General features: G+C 39.9%; 1 protein-coding gene across 8 annotated transcripts in view; it reads right to left on the reverse strand.

Annotated features, from left to right (window-relative positions):
* Positions 1-18006, reverse strand: part of MOCOS (molybdenum cofactor sulfurase) — a 271527-nt gene that overhangs the window by 128021 nt on the left and 125500 nt on the right. For 7 of the 8 annotated variants that reach the window (XM_068671172.1, XM_068671171.1, XM_068671165.1 and 4 more), the window contains one exon: positions 8695-9333. In XM_068671172.1, coding sequence (XP_068527273.1) covers positions 8695-9233 — 539 coding nt within the window. In that variant the 5' untranslated portion in view covers positions 9234-9333. Of the gene's footprint in view, positions 1-8694; positions 9334-16302; positions 16441-18006 lie in introns of all 8 variants that reach the window. The other variant, XM_068671167.1, reaches the window with a different exon arrangement.

Consider the following 18006-nt stretch of genomic DNA (forward strand, 5'->3'; position numbering starts at 1 on the left):
TTCACGGGTTCCCAAGAGCACAACTGCCAGACGCACTCTTGCATACATTTGACTAGTAAGAAGATGAAAAAAAAATAATAAAAAAAAATCCCCACGCTTGTTTATGCAATCTTCAAATACTAACCTGAATGAGCTCATCTAAACATTTCAGCTGCTCTGGCTTTATATAGCTCTTTTCCCGCACTAGAAAGCCAGTGACTACTGAACTTTATAAAAGGTAGCTCTCTGTAGCTTAATTATAAATGAAATATAAAATAATATGGATACCACATAAGAAGTCTCATAATTGGAGTCATTAAATTTAAGATTGTTTTCTGAGTCTTCTGCTATTAACATGCAATCCTTTATGGGCATTTCAGCTTGCTCTCTTGCTTTCCAACTTTATTTAGACTGCAAAGATATATCCCCTTAAATGACAAGACTTGTCTCTGATGCTACTGACAAGACTAAGTTTGATCTTCAAGAACAACTTTCAAAAAAGAGTTTAGAAGCATGATTCAGAATGGAAGGAAGCCACTGAACTGAAAAAGAAAAAAGGCAGAGAAGGTGAGAATCTCCTGAAACTTTATATATATGGTTTTCACATGTATATATGAACATATGTCTCAGTCTTGAAACTTTATATATATGGTTTTCACATGTATATATGAACATATGTCTCAGTCTCCTTCAGTGGAAAATTTATGACTGGTTCATAGATCTTAAGAAGTCCATGCACAACATACGGAAAAACACTGATTTTTAACACCTTCTTCCAGAGAAGTGCAAATGAAAGGAAGCAAGAATGGTTAACATCAACTCATGACACTACAGTGTAGGTTACAATGGAAGAGAAGCTTCTTCATTTTTGATCAGGCATTTCCTATATAAGCTTAGTATCAGTTTCTATTAGAGGGAGATGCTTATTCACTGCATAGTGATTGTTTGCATTAAGGACAAAACCTTAGAAGAAATAACCTAGCCCTATCCCGTTTTGGAAGAATTTGATTTGGATTGCATTCAGCAACCAAATCCAAATCAAATCCAGTTTTTAATTATCAGCCACTTCACCTCCCTTTGCCTCCTTCCCACCAAAAGAAAACAAACAAAACCCACACAGGTTGTAGAGAGATAAGATGAGCTATAAAGGGGATATTTTGAGTTTTGTTTCCAAAAGGATACACACAGAAATACAAGCCTTGCAATTAACATAAACCTAAATCTGACAAGCTGAAGTCTACATTGATGTTCAGATGAGTTTCTGGTCAGGAGATGGACTTAAACACAAATTGTTGAAACTGAGATGATTCAAAGTGCAGGAGTTTGTGCTGAGGGAAAATCAGCACCGGTTCCTGCTGGGCTCCTTTCCACCCTGCCAGGTGTGCAGCCACAAGACCCTCGAGGGCTTTGGGTCCCTGGGGAGGTGCCCATGGCCTGACACGGGGTTCACAGTCCCAGCTTCTTTGCCATACCTGGCAAACAAGAGATCCATAAGGGATCCAGCTTTATCGGGACATGAGGAATTAAGCTTCATCTGCATAGCCATGAGCAGGAGAGCCTGCCAGCCCCAGCTCCATGCTGGACTCCTGGCTGGCTGTCTCTGTGGTAGGAAGCCCAGAGGGCCCGAGCAGTATGGCAGCCATATACACTAATTGGACTTCTTTACTTCCCAAAACAGAATTGCCAGAACTCTCTTGCTCAGTGCTAAGGATTCATGAGGAAAAGCCCTTTGCGAGGTGGCTCCAGAGCTGTGCCCGAGGGAGAAGCCCGCCATGGGCCCTGGGCCTCCAGGAGCAGATGCCCCTGCCCAGCTGCCATCCTCCCTCACCACACCAGGGCTTGGGGTGTCCACCCATGCAGACATGTTGTTTCAACTATTCCTCCTTTTTTTTGGCATCTCCATTCTACTTTTTACTTTTCTATTAGCTCCTGCCTTTCTCCCTGCTCATAACACCTCCTCTTTTTTTTTTTTTTCTTTTTAATGAAACGGAAAAACTAAACCTCTTGTCATGGCCATTCCCTACACTCACAGCTTCCTTACCACTTTTACTGTGCTTTCGCCATTTAGTCTGAAAGATTTCTGAAGTGGGACACACTCTTTTGGCTTTGATAACACATCTGGCTTTGATAACACATCCAGCATGGTGGCATCTGGGACCTGGTACTGGGATCTTCATAAATTTTGAGCATGGAAATAAACAGTAGCAAAACTTTTGAACCCTGCCTAACATAAACCTAAACAGACTCTAACATATCCTAAACATACTCTAGCAAGTTATGGCTCAATTTATATTAACTACATTGGGATGTAAGAAGGGACAGACAAAAAATTTTAGTCAACAGTTGAAAAGTGGAGAGTTGAGGAGAGGGCTGGAGGCTGGCAAATGCTGTCAGCAAAGAATTACAGGAATTAAAAAAAATAATTAAAAAATGCCACTCTTTCCTGAAAACTTCAGGTGTTCTACTTTGAAATTGTTAACCAGGAAAATCAGGGGCCAGGCATGCAGCCAACAGGTGCTCCCACCTGAGCTCAGTGCTTTTAGCCCATCTCAGGCTGCACTCTGCAAACTGAGATTCAAGTGACTCCAAAGGAATGAAAAAAAAATCAGTAACCAACTCAGAACAATTTCAGCATCATCGTAAAAACACTTAAAACATACACACAGATGCCAGAGGATTTGGAGCATGTAAAAACTAGGTTAAAATAAAGTTAAATATCTAAATTGACCCCCTGACACTAGTTACAGCTCTTCAGTAAATCTGCCTTAACTTGTGCTTTTGTCTCTAAGACTTCAGGAGTCAAACAAAGCGCATTGTACTAATTACACACTATACCATGGAGTATTTACAGCAATTCCTGTTCCCGAGAACTGCCTGAGGTAGCAAAAGCTTTAATTCCCCCATTTTGAAGTAAATCAATGCCTTAACATTATCTGAACAGGACTCGTATGTTGTAAATATCATCTGGGTCAAAAAGCCAGTCTCACTCTTCTACATGCTAATGTCAAGTACACAGTATAAATGGTAAAGAAAAAAAAATAGTGATTCTTATGCTGAACAAGTTAACACTGTTTTTCCTCATAAATCAAACAAGTTAATCAATCACACACATAAAATCTGCAAAGCACAAGAAAAACACTACACAATAAATTTATCACCAGAAAATGCTATACAATCCCAATATCTGGTTCTACAAATTTATAAAGCTTCTCAAAGACTTAGGGCAAAGGTTCGATTCTAAACTTGAGTCTAAGAAATCCCTGGGGTGAAACTGTATCACAACAAGTTGCTCACTGCAGTGATTGCAAATAGGCATCCTAGCTCAGGCAGGATTTGTGCTGTATTTGATCAAAGTACAGTCTAAATTTCTTTGCATTTATGTTTTTTATCATTATTTTTTTGCTGAGCATTGCTAAAAAGCATGCAAGATCTACCATACCCCCACCCAAAAGCAACATCTCCCACTCATACATCCCTACTGCAGATTGCAGCCTAGCACAAAGACACTACAGTGTGACTAAACTTAATATCTTCCTGAGAGGCAATGTAAATTGCCTGGCATGGATATCTCTGGCACTGTGGCTACAATGCATTGAGGACCTGAGCTGGTTTGATTAAAAGTAGCTTGGGCATCTGTAACTGCACACAGCAATAATCACAAACATTTAGACATTAGACACAGAATATCCCGAGTTGGAAGAGACCCACAAGGATCATTGCGTCCAACACCAATGCCTGTCTTTTCTGCGTGCTCCTAGTACTTACAGCTCTGAGCCCTGTACTTGATCCACTTCAGAATGGGATTTCCCAGCTGTGCACCAGGAAAGACTGAGAATGAAAACGCAACTCAAGTCTTATTTCTCCCCAGGACTTAGTGACGAGTTTACTCAGGAGAATGCTGCCTGCTGTGGCTCTGGACTCTGTAAAATATGGGAGCGGTCACTTCAAAAGCAGAGTGGCAGGTGGCTCATTTTCTTCAAAAATCTCTGCTGGAAGAGCCTGGTGGCTACAACTAACTTTGTACACCAGGAGGTATCTGTCTGAACCTCCGCAGGAAGCAAAGAGGCATTGAACTGGGGGTTTCGGAAGAACTTAACCACCAATCTTCTCCATCTGCGTAGCTAAAAAGAAACGTGTCACCAGGTGCTCAGCCAAAAGTTCAAGAATAAAGGCTGTCCTGAAAACTGACAGGAGTTTTTAAGTTAAAAGGTTGAAAATATAAATAAAGACATCTGAAGGGTGCACAATTGTAAGGATGGGGGGGTGGGAGCTGACTGATGGTGGCCCAAGTCACTGTTGGTTGTATTTTCTCCCCAAAGTGTTACCTACACTGCTGCTTCTCCCTTTGGGTGGCTGGTTCCTAATCCAAGTTCACAACATTTTTTTTACATGTTTGGTTGCACTCTACAAGCATTTATCAGAGGCACTGCTTGCAATTTATGCAGGATTCATCAATCTAAGGTAAATACCATGGTGAATCAAGAACAAAAGTGATCCCCAAAGGATTACTTCTGGCTCACCAATTTATAATTTTCAATTTATTCTGGCTGTGTTGAGATTTTGGGCAATGAAGCAAACTTCATCACTGAAAAAAAATAATCACCTGGAGTATTAGACTGCTAAAAGACATATGAATGCCTCCTCAGTGGTGGGATTTAGAAAAAAAGTAGAGCAAAATTTTCCTTTATATTATATAACGAAGAAGTTACCTATCTGTAGCAATGGTTGGAAAATAAACAAATACATAAATATGGAAAATGTCCACTGCCGCCTTGCATATTTCTAAGAAATAACAAAATATTTTTTAAGAAATAACACACTGTGTGATGTTCTGTAGCAGAGACACTTCAGCAGAGAAAGGAAAGAGTATTAGGTCACTTGAACCTTCTTACAGATATTCAGAAAGCAAATATTCAATTTTCCTTTATTTTTCCACAGGTCTTGCTTTGAAAAACGGTTGTAAAAGGTTTCAGAATTAAACTATCAACTAGATGAAAGTACTTTATCTGTCTTTCAAACAGGGACAGCAGCTGTGTGAGATTCCTACCCAGTTCTACTCCATGCCCTCAGCCTCTCATCGCTGTGGGACCGGTGTGGCACTGGCTCAGTCTCAAGTCCCAGTCTGTGGCTGCAAGAAGTCTGCCAAGTGCAGGGCCAGCCTGATGGTGTAAAAGCTTGTTCGAAATTAGGTGACGACCCCCTGTCACTTCCCACATACGTCATCTGGAAGTCATCATTTCTGTTTGAAAGGATGGTTGTTCAGGAATTTTATGTATTTGGAAATCCCTCCATAAGCAGGCCTTTTGGAGATCTACAAAAAACTCAAAAACATGGAAGTAACATGGCAAAATGCTTTGAACAAAAAGTACTAGCCACCATGGAGACATTTGAGCCCGCTGACTGCATTAAAATAGTCACAGAGAGTTGGACAGAGCCCTATATGTGGAACCCAGGGGCACAAGCTAGACTACAAGGCCAGCAACAACATAGGTATTGTGCTGTACCTGACATGGTCCAGTCCTTTGGCAATTTCTCAGCACTACAAAAAATTTCAGGGCAATAAACCAGCATCTGTCACCATATTCTTTCTTTCTATACTAACAGAAACTAACAGTGAAACTAAATTTCAACCAGAAAGACCAGCTTTTTACCAAGGGACTCTAGAGCTGCTCCACAACCACCATCCAGCCCCAGGATATTGTCACTAAATCTTCATAAACAAAAACCTACCGCATCAAGGAAAAAGAAACCTTTGCTGCTGCTCTGGTTAAGTACACTGCATCATAGACTACAAAAGTGTGGGTGGTGCTCTGGGGCTGTCAAATCATCCAAACAACAGAGACAAGAACCACTCCAACTGGTCAGGGACAAAGTCACGCCATCTGGATTTTCAAAGATGTTGAAAATGCATTTGGGAATGAAAAACACACAACAGCTAACATGCTGGTCGGCTACGATGCAGATATCCAATTTACAGACAAAACAACAGTGCCTTTTCTCTTAGTCATAAATTCCAGAATGATCCGATTCTGAATAGCACTCCCAGATACAAAAGAAAAATAGGGCAGATGATGAATATTTTATCGCTGAATCCTTGCTATATATAATCATATTATTTTATTATCTCATGCTGCGCAGAAAAAAACATGGGAAATGAGGCTAGATTTGTGAATGATAATACTAATTTGTCAAGCTGTTTGATACAAGGATGAAAATACAATAAACATGATTTTAAAAGTTGAGATAGGAAGACTGGTTACTGCCATGAAATGGGAAAATATGGAAGTGATTTAAGGGCATTAAAATAATCTAAGAAAGCCTGTGATAGAATAATTTATTTAGCAAAATCAACAAAATAAAGTACCAATAACACCAGCAAAAGCTGTATCCATTAAGACAAAAGAAAACAATTTTGACAGTCCTGGGAAGGAAAGATGGCCATAAATAAGGTAACAGTAGCTTTGGCCATGGTGGCCTGGTATTTCATCTGAAGTGTAGTAGTTCTGTTCCTAATTGCACTATCTCTGTGTATTTTATTATTAAGAACATACTTTAAAAACATAACAAAGCAAAACCTCATAACCTCTGAATGGGAAAAAAAATAATCTGAAATGAAATAGCCTGGAGAACACTGATTGAGATTTTCAATGCTGTTGTTTTTAATGTTTTCAGGGAAGGGCTTTCCTCATTCCTGGCCTGTCTTTGAAAACTTCAGGCCTTTGTAGGCAGGACTTTAAGTCTCCACAGTTCACAAGGGATTATGGATGGAATCAATCATGCTCTAAACATGAACCTTTAAAAATTAGTTTTTCAAATAAAAATCAAAGCAGTAGATGAGGACCAAAGCAAATATTTATCAATGTATGAGTCAAACTGAGTGACACTTTGGAGTCTAACAGGAACTAGCATCACACGTCTGGGTTCAGGTGTCAGATTTGATTATTTCAGTTAGGTTCTCTCATACCAAGATTAGACACTCTGCACCCAGCCTGAGAAATCAAATTGGACAAATTCCCTTGTTTATAACCCCGTAGTAGAAAAAGGTTAAAGCAGGCCTTTCTTCTGCTCCAGTAACAAAATAGCCCTTGAAAACAGTGGGAGCCGCAAATACCTGAAAGACTTGTAATTAGTCAACCTCTGAAAACTCTTGAAAAAGATAACAGAGACGGAGCTCCCTAAAGGTTCCCACATACCTTTCTCCCTTTAATTAAAAAAAAAAAAAAAAAAAGTATAAAAGAAGAACTGAGATCTAACACACATTTCAGGTATTTTTATCTGCTATGCAATATCAGGAGTCGCGTGTCAATTACCTCTAGAAAAGCTACTCAGAAATTAGAGCCTGCCCTGGTCAAATTAAAGCAGGTTTTCTCCTTGGCTTGCATGTGGTGCAAGGGTACCACTGGATCCCATGACTTCTGTGCCCTTTCATCCTGACTTGCAGTGAGTAATCCTGCTGCACTTCAAAGCCTTGTTGGCTTGAGAAAAACAGCAGCAGAGCTCAGAACAATAATGCATCCTTGTTGTTTTTATTTCTAAATTAATGGATTAACTGACTGTTCACCATACCAATGTCCATTTCAGAAACATGGCTTCATTCTGCAAGAGACCCAGGCTAATGCAACCAGCCAGTGCAGTTACCAGTCCAAAACTAAAACCCCTAAAGCAGCACTTAAAGCATAGAACTAGGAGAGCTGCACGCTCTCCTAGTGCATGAAGCACCTTTAGGCATTATTACACACACGCTGAAAGGACACATTTACATCGTGGGAGATGCACGACTTTGTGCTGCTGAATACACATCCATAAACAAACGCTAAGTATGACTGGCTGTGCTTATAATTTCCCCTTTACGCCTCCAGCCACTTCCAAGGACTATCATTCAATACTAAATGTTGATCTCAAGTCTTCCCTTTGTGAGGATGTATTGGATGTGGGACAGGAAGGAAGCCCCTTCACTACATTTATGTAAGCTGGTGATGGCATGAGGGACAGAGGGAGGGAGATCAAGTATCACTGAGAAAGGTATTTCAGTATATTAAGGGACCAGGGAAGATTATCTATCGCTTTGTATTTCCTTATGTATTTATGTTTGACTTCCATTAGGTGTCCTCTATCTTCTGTGGGAGAGCTTCACGGCTTCTCCAGAATCTCAGTCCTGAAATAAGAGTGCAACAAATGTATGTCCTTGGTAATTCATCTTACTGTGTGTGATGCTTCGATAAAGCTTCTCCTGAGGGTAAAGCATACTACCTTGCCAGTGAAATATACTGCCCTTTCTTTCCGCTTTCACCGTGGATCATTATAGAGACTGCCCTTACTTTCCATTTTCACTGGGGGTCACTCAAGAGAGTGATCAGCCTTGGCCTGGCTGGTCCAGATGCACGGCTTCAAAACCAAATCAGTTCTACTGAGGTACCGTACCTACAAATTAAATAACGAGTGGAATAACCATTATGTCACTGGATGGTGAACCCTTACATTTCTACTGGTTGTGGCAAACTAGATAGGGGGAGGAAGTTGGTTATTTCCGATAACATCTTTCAGATACGAAAAATAATACCAAGAAGAAATCAATTAGATGTGAAACACCTATTCAACTGCATAAAGCAGCACAGGTATCACAGCCCAGGGCATGCACCAAAACTACCACATTTGTCTAAAGACAACAGTATCATAAAAAAAAAAAACACCCTGTTTTGTTAAACAAGGACTTACCTTTCTGCCATGGATTTCTTTGGGAAGTAAAAATCTGCTCCTGCGAGGTAGGCAGCCGCAGTTCCACCTCCGAAATAGGTTTTTCTCAAGAGGGGGGCAATCCGGTTGTTTACCAATAATGCTCCTAAACCAGTAGGAAATCCAAAGATTTTGTAGAATGAGATAGGGATAAAGTCAGCTTGGTGAACTCCCAAGTCTAACGGAGAACAGCTCACATACGAAGCTGCATCCAGAAGAACAAACCACTTCCCTGGCATTTTGATGGGGCAGAGTTTTCCAGATTTTATGTCCTGTATCCATGAAAGGGGATATTTGGTACCAGAAAAATTGCTCTGAGCTGGGTAAGAGAACAGATGAGGTGTCGTGCAGTTTTGCTCTTCAGCTGGTAACCAGTTTTTCTCAGATAACAATTCCTTTGGTTTTACAGGAACAGATAATACATTCATCGAGGCAGTTATCCCCCTCATACCCACCACAGACGTGTGGCTGTCAGTTAGGTAACAAAATCGACTACTGGGTTGCTTCGAGCCTTCAGGCATCCATGGGAATGCTTCTGCTACCAGTTTAAGTGCAGCTGTGCATCCAGATGTGAAAATGACAGTGTAATCTTCAGAAGTAGTGCCAAAATGTTGCAATATTCTGGAAAAAAAAAAAAGAAAAAAAAAAAAAAAGGAAAGAAAAGAAAAGATTCAATCATTTTCTGCTTTTTTTTTTTTTTTTTTTTTTCTCCTAGTTTATTACCCTGTGCCTCATCTCTGGAAGTGTTCAAGGCCAGGCTGGATGGGGCCTCAGGCAACCTGATCTAGTGAGTGGTGTCTGTGCCCATGGCAGGAGTTGGAACTAGATGATCTTTAAGGTTCCCTCCAGCCCAAGCTGCTCTGTGATTCTGACATATTCTCTATTCCCTCAGCATAAATTCTTCTACTCTGACACCTAATTTAAATAGAAGTACGCAGGTTTCGCCAAATAAACTTCAACAAGCAAAACCAGAGTAATTCTGCCCACAGGAGACTTTTTCCAAAGCTGCAGTGAATGTGGCTGAGTTTTTAAGGACGGGAGCCAATTCTGCTTGGCTGTGAACAGAGTGGCCAGTCCAGTCCCTCAATGGGATCGGAATTAAGCCTGCATATGATTAAAATGTACATACACTGACCTTGAAATAGACCATTTATCTGCACAGGATTAGATTCTGGGTTTTCTGTTTGATTGCTGTTGTTATTTAGTTTACAAATTATCTGGAGCAGACAGAGTATCTTTCATTCATTCAAAAAAAGAAAAAAAAGAAGACAGCAACAAGCAACAGATTTACACACATAAGGCTGTAATCTCTGTTATCCACAAAGACAGCCTAAATCAGACGCAATACAATGTCTTTCAACGAGCCAGACTAAGGAAATTTAACTGAGCCATTTTCTTGAGGCACGCCTACACTACACACTTGCTGATGCCTGGACAGCACCTAGTTGGCTCTAAACTATCTTTTGTGACCCACCAGCTGTTGGTACCCAGGCTAACTTGCACATCTCTTACAGTATTACGGTGCACAAGACAGACTGGCATCAGGTTTTTGCAGAGGTTGAGAAGCAGCATTAGTTCTGTCACTTTCCTTGTATGACAACCCAATGAACTTTTTCTTAATGAACTTTTATAAAAATCCTATTAACAGGAAACGTAACAACCATTTAGGAAGATTGAGTAGATTAAGCAGAACAAACAAAACTGAACCAGAGCGTACATGTTGCTGCCCAGAGGTGCCGTCTGGCTTTCAAGAAAGGTAAGATGTTGTAGGGTTTCTTAGAGCATCTCTTCTGCTGCAGAGCCTTTCTGTGAACAATGTAAGGTGTCATTGCTCTCCAAGCATTTGGTTCTCTGCCCTGTGCAATTCCAAGGTACAGCCCAGACTCTGGGTAATCTATAAACCCTGGCCCTCGATGTGAGGTTAATTAAAAGTTTGCATGTTTTATGTAACAGGAGATTGCCTTACTAGGGCTGGCATTTAAATGTTGCATTTAAATGCAAGTTCTTCAAAAGGTTATGTGGCAAATTCAAGCTAAAATTTCTTGAGCCACAGAACAGCAGAGAGAAAAGTTTTACGTGTCCAGTCTGAAAGATGAATGCTACAGGCAAAGAATGGTAGAGCTGGGTGTGTGCTGCAGTCAAAGCTCTGGCAACGGGAAAGGAACAACTGCAATGACTTTGATGATTAGGAATAAAAACTGGTCTACAAAGGTACATTGAAATAATATTGACAATACATCTGCCTGCTGTAGGTAGGAAAGTCTTGTACTGGGAAGCACAAAACGCTTCAGATGGCTTCATAATCCTGGTGAGATTTAAGTTTCTCCAGGACTTCAGTTTTTGAGATCTGATGCAATTGTGGGGAAGTTTGTGCTGCCTGGTGATGAAGAAAGAACTTCAGATTTTACAAAGGACATCAGCAGGTCATGGATTTTGGCCTGACATGTTTTGAGAAACCTATCTGAAAGAAGTCATAGAGATCTTTCTGAAGTAGACCTGCCAGTGATAGCTGCAGCAAGCATTCACAGCTCCAGACTTCGTTTTTAAAGACCATTTTCAGAGAAACCAGATTTCCTCCTTAGAAACCACATTAGGGACGAAGACAGGGATAATCACAGCAGCTTAGTGCAGGGAACTGAGCTACCAGCCTGCTCCATTCATCACCGTGCCCTGCCCTCCCTTGGTTGCTGAACCATCCACTCAACCCATCTCCTGCAGCGAGCTCTGCAGCCTTCCCCACCGCTGCCTACAGCAGAGCTGACTGTAGGAACCTGAAACCCTTAACCCAGAGAGCAGCCTCTGTTGCAGTTAGCCTAGCTGCAGGGTTACCACTTACACCAATGCCCTGAATTTCCTTTATTCTTCTTTCCCTTCATTCACCAAGAAACGGTGGGCAGCAGGGCAAGCAAGAGTCCTACCTTACTTTTTAGGCAGGACAACATTAGACTGTATGGTTATTTATTATTATTTTTACCTTGGGGAAAAAAAAAAAAAAAAGGAATTGGAAAGAGTTGTTAGAAGGCCAGGTCTTCGTGGTTATGGACATGTTTACATGCATTATTTGATGTGGCTTGTTTTTATTTTTTTTTCCATACACTACAGTCATTGGAAAGGTCTTGGAATCATTACACTGATAAAAACACAAACTACAAAAAGCTGTGCAATTTCCAGAAAAAAAGTCAACAAAAAATTATTGAATTTTCTATGTTTTTTTACCTCTGTGACACTAAGACTAATTACATATTCATATGGATGTGCACTTAGAGAATACCTTTTGAGTTAAAAAAGCTGGGTTACAGGAGCAACCTCTTGATATGTAGTTTCCTTTCATAACAGCAAGCTGACAAAAGCAGCAATAAAAAGCACACTGAAGACTCTTATCAAGTCTGTTCCTCTTTTACTTTCTGTGCTTTCTTTGCTCTCTTCCTCAGTCAACCTCTTTGTGCCACACAGGCTGAGTGGGAGGTGAGACAGAGCCAGGCAAAATGCCAATTTTACTACGGAATAATAACCTCCAGATCTCCACAGAAATTGTACTGACTTGCCGCAACACTTAATTTGACCAAAAGACACTGGAAAATGACAGTAAGTGGGATGCAGGTATTGTGGATCAGGATTTAATAACAGGATGCTGTTGCCCAACCATGAAAATCAAAGCCAGCGAGTACTTTTATAACACATTTTCACAACTTTACAAAACAGCAAATAAATAACTAGATAGATAAATACATAAATTTGGGCTCACAAGTAATGACAGCTCTATGTTTAAGTCATAAATAAGAGACAAAGCTCAAGCACATTAGTAGTATTTTAACTATATTTAGTTTTTAATCATTCAAATTTAGAAACAGCTGAGCAGTACTGAAATAAAATCCACAACATAATATTGATATATTTATCTATTCAGTTCATTACCAGAAACTGACTTTCACATGAAAATGATCAAGCTTTAGGGCGAAATTTTCAGAAGTGCCCAAAAGAATTAGAGCCATTATTTGGTAAAGCGTTTAAGTTCCTAAAGCTGGAGGAAAAAGCAAGTTACTTTTCTAAATGCCTTCAATAGGAAATAGGTTCTTTTGTGAATCTCATTAGGTACCTATTTGCATTTTGGGTCATAGAACTGCTATGACTCTAGTACTTGTGAAAGAGGTAGGATTTTCAAAACCAGACATACATTTTTGGCTAAAGTCTTTCTGACATCAGTAAATAAATAAATAAATAAATAAATAAATAAATAAATAAATAAATAAAGCAAAAGCGACAGAGCCAAAAAAAATTTCTCCTGCAGAATGACTTCTGATGTTTTCAGAACAGACGAGCTATGAGCACCTCAGGATGAGGTTTATAAAACAAATCCCACAAACTCCTGAGCTACAGCAGCATTGCTGTGATAAAATCTGAGTACTTAGGGACAGAAAGCTGCAATACCTCTGAATGACTTCTGCAGACCCCAGCACTACATCCTCTCTTTTGACATTAATATTGGGAAGCACTGGCTATTACACACAGAATTCCTAATGCTCTGTGTCTTCATGTAAGACGTACCCCATTACAGGGAAATGCAGTTCACCTTTATTACACTCCTGGAAGATTTATAGCCATATATAAGGTAGTTGTTGGCAGCAGGACTAAGGACTTGCAGAAGAAAACTGATAGTTTGATCTACTATAGCTCACAGCTGCGAGCAGTAGTAGTATTTTATATTATTACAAATTTCCACTTTTGAAAGAACTCTTTGGAAGAAAGGACTAAGACGATAATTGTTTCATTAAGCATACTCATACAGCTGTGTCACCATGGGGGAAAATTGCAGAAAGGATGAGAAACCTGACTCAGTACCTCGCTTCCAGGCTGGCAAGGGAGGGAAGGAGGCACATGCTCCATCTTCACCATGCATCAAAGGCAAACCCTACAACTTGCCCTGCCCTGCTGTGATCTGACCTTCTCCTCCTCCTCCTCCTCTCACCTCTCCAAGAGGACACAGATCAAACACAAGGCAGTCAATAATGCAAGAAGCGTATCAGCTGAATTAGCTGTTGTTTAATCCTTTTAAAAAGCTACCATAAGAGTTTTGTATCACCATGAACACTATTGAGCCAAAACGCCTTACTGTTCTGAAGTCAACAATGGCAAGGAAAGTCAATTAATTTCAACCAAGCTTGCTGTCTCATTTCATACACTTAATATGCACCTAATTAATAATGGGCTTTGTATTTAAAGTTATATATTAATTATAATATAATTATGATATTATATATAATATATATTATATATATATAATAATAATAATATATATATTATTATAAGTTTGATATTCTGAGGGAATAGTCTTATTATCTAACTTACCAAATACAACAGCCTGAATTAAGAGCTTAATTAGAATTAGACACTCCGAATTGCCACTGGCAGCTCTGCAGAGGGCACAGGCTACTGATTCATTCAGCTACCTTAGGTACACAGTCACCCAAGGCTGGATGAAAGGGTTGTCCTCCAAGGCTGTCACCTAGCTGTAGCTACCTCAGGTTAAAAAAACAAAACAAAACAAAAAAAAAAAACACAACAACAACAAAAAAACACACAAATAAAAAATCACGTTTCTTCTCACAAATAGTTCTTTGGCTCTCAGCAGCAGAGCAGTAGCAGTGCTAGCACAGATACAGATGTTCATAGTACACTATTTCCACTATAGCCTCCCAAAACTCTGTTGATTTACCTGTTTTTTCCATACTTCTAGACTTTAAATACTTCAAAAATATGCTTTATGCCAGTTCCTCCACTCTCTTCAAATTTACCATTTTGCAAAGGCCTATAAAAAGCTGAGCAACTTATCTTGCCATGTTTGCGTTCTTCCATGTTAGCTATTTAACAGCTGAAGTTTAAGTAACAGTTTATAAAGGCTCCTTTTCAGCTTACATTTATATATTAAAAATATTTCTTATTATAAAATGTTCCATTGTCGCATTATCCAGGAGCCCAAATCCGGTTTAGGCTTGTACAGAGAGATGCTTAGATCAGAAATTTCACCACACTGTCTTCTGCTCCACAAAGACTCCAAAAGGATGTAATTTTGTGTGAATGGCAATTGAAAAAAATATTTAAAAAGACTTCTGCGATAAAATATCTTACTTTGACTTATAACTATTTTTATTTTAAAATATCTGAGAGGGAAATGCTTTTCATAACTGCCTTTTTGCCTTTATAATCCCTTCTACACAGATATGTGTGTGAGAAGTATAGCCAGTGGCTGCATCTACATTTCTAAGTAAGAGCATTTTAACCTTCCTCATTTATTAATGAAGGGTCAGCTCCAGCTATCAAAGCAGTCAGCTGAGAAATTCTCATCAGCTTCAGCGAGGGATTAGTAATAGATCCTAAGGTCTTACAGACTCTGTGGTAGTTACAGACGCTAGGAGCTGGTACACAACAGCCTGCTTTGAGGCTTAACTTGATGTCTGGCAATAGTTTTACTGTACACGTTCTTTCTATGTATATGAAGAAAAAAAAAGGAACAGAAAATGTGGGTACTCTCATTTATTGCAATGCAAGAAGATACCATAAAGAAACACACGCCACCTACCGCACATCCCAAATTTTCCTTAGCTCACCTCACTGACAGAATAGAAGTGACAGGATAGCTTAACAAGTTACAGCCATATCCATAAGGGGAATGTTCTGGTTTACCAAATTAAAAAGACAAGCCCTCTGGGTAGGAAACGTCTTATTTTGTAAAGACAAGGTCTATTCAATATGTCACAGCACTGTATTATATTCTCATTGTCAATTCCCAATCCAAACACAAAAGCAAACTGAAATCTATGAGAAGCTGCAAGAATCAAATGTATTTAAGCAGGAAAAAAATTTACTAGGTCTGTCTTCCTCTAGCAAAGCATTAATTGAATGAAAAAACACCCTTGTAAAGGTTGGTTCTTGCCCTCCCGATCCACCCTCCTTGAAGGACTGTTTACAACAGGAATCTATGCCATAACAGCATAGATTCAACTATGCAGCTAATCCAGCAGATGTTCAAGGGTTTGCCCATGGATTAATACCTGCATAAGGAAGAGCACAGAAATAAATTATCCTTTATAGTTCTATCTCAAAGTTTATTCAGTTGCCTTTTCTGTTTCAGCCTCTTTTCCTATACTGACAATGCACAAATGTGAACCTTTCAGAACATGTGCCAGCTGTGAAATAGGCACATTGCTCTATTTATCCTCGCCGGTCATATCCACATAAACTTATTTTCTGACCACTTTACTCAAAAGGAGCTCACTGTGATCCCAGCTTCTTACCATTTCTGCTTGCACAAGAGTGATCAGGATCTCACCCATTTACACTTCTGCTGCTTACGGCACTTCTGAATTAGCTTCCTGAACTTAGGACATAATTCATTAGTGGGAAGGTGCCTGATAAGCCTCATTTGTCATAGGCAGGCGGTGAAAAATCCCTCCCTTTCCATTTGAAAGCGTTAGGTTATTTAGGCATTTGCGCTCAGCCACCTGAACTGAAGCATTATAATCCGTTACATTTATTCTCCCAGGCACTGACTGATTCACTGGAGACACGCTGTGGAAATGCCCGTTTGCTTACAAAGGGTCATAGTCAGCCTTCACCAAATAAATCCTCTCCCAGCTCTGTGAAGTTGGCAGCACAGCAGAGGGCCTGGAGTTTGCCTGGCACTACATCTTCAGAGGAACAGTTGCTCTTTAAAGGCTACAAAATGTCTTCCTGCAGGAAAAAAAAAATGCTTTGATGAACAAAGTCCATGAGAAGCACCCATCCAGACTAAAAGGCGTTGACCCTCATAACAAAGTGCACATCCAGAAGGCATTGGGTGTCATAGTGGGCATACTGACAGAGCAAATTCAGATTTAGGATGGTATTATGGCACTGCGCGTAGCCAGAGGAGCAAAATAGTAGGAAGGAATCAGGAAAACCATAAAATACGACACTGCAGGCTAACTGCTGGTACAGTTTGTTCCAACACACAAATATTACTCCTCTCCCTGGCAGAAGCCCATAACTCCTATAATTTTCTAGATGTGGCAGAAACCCCTGGGTAACTGTTTGCGTTGAAATTAAGTAGTTATTATTCCACGGTAGAGAGAGAAGATCAATAGCTACATGATTTTAAAACCACTTTGTGGATATTTTTTGTGTGTAAAATAAGCCAGATGAGTTTACTCTAGTGCTTGCAACAACTGCCAAAGATTTGTGAAAACGCTAGTGAATCCCAATATTTTCATTAATTAGCACAGAAATTACTTTGTGTATTTACACCATAGGCTTTTCAAATGAAAATTCACCACCTGCTATTCAAGTCAACCAGGCAGGAAATCAAAAAAGCAACCAATATTTCAGGTAACCAGTTAAAGAGGGCTAGAGATGAGCAGCAGACAGCCCATAAACAAACCACTCTAAACTGTATTTCCACAAACTAATTGCCAAATAGAAAACTACTAATGAATCTCACTCAGTTTTTCAGTCATTCACATGTTAAAATTCAAATGATTTTGAATCACAAATCTTAAGAGTCACCAGGAGGAAGCAAATTTAAAGCCAAACCCTGGAAGACGCACTAGTGTACAGCCTCAGTAGATAACACTGTCTAGGACAACTTCAACTTGAGATGTTCTCATCACAGTATTTTCTTCGTAACATCTACTAAGAAACTAAGGTCAGTATTCTCTGTTTCCAAACTAGCACAGACCATAAAATTTTAATTTAGGCATCCCCTGAGCATAAAAAAGAATGCATCAAGATTGACTTCAGTGATGAATATGAAAGACAGCACAGTATTAGCCAAAGGTATCATCTCTACTAGTATTATGTGCCAGAATAAAAGTCTTATTCACAGGTCACAGGAACAAAGGAAAGGGTGTGCATACGTAAACGCCTATCACCTTTCTTAAGACATCTGCACTGAGGACACCTGAGCACACCACCCTTTAGATTTGCTCAAAAGTCACAGGCATCTATATGCTGGGTGCACGCTGTACAGCCACACCTATCCAGCTTAACCTCACCTTCAGTGTCTTTGGAGCACAGTCATCCCTCTTTCCAATCTTAGGAAGTCCTGATCTTTAAACTTTCCGCATGTTCTGAGCGCCTGCAGACAGACAGATTCCTCAGTGTTGCAGCATCTAGCTAATTCAGCTAATACCAGCAACCATCACTGGCATGAGGCTTGCCTACTTGCCCTAGGGTATTTGCTGGTAAAAAGCTCCAAGTTCCTTCACTTTTTTTATTGATTCAGAGAAAGCAGAGCACGAAAGCTGGCTATTTTCCAGCATA

Source organism: Anas acuta, chromosome 2, assembly GCF_963932015.1.
Source record: "Anas acuta chromosome 2, bAnaAcu1.1, whole genome shotgun sequence".
In the NCBI taxonomy this organism is placed as follows: Eukaryota; Metazoa; Chordata; class Aves; order Anseriformes; family Anatidae; genus Anas; species Anas acuta.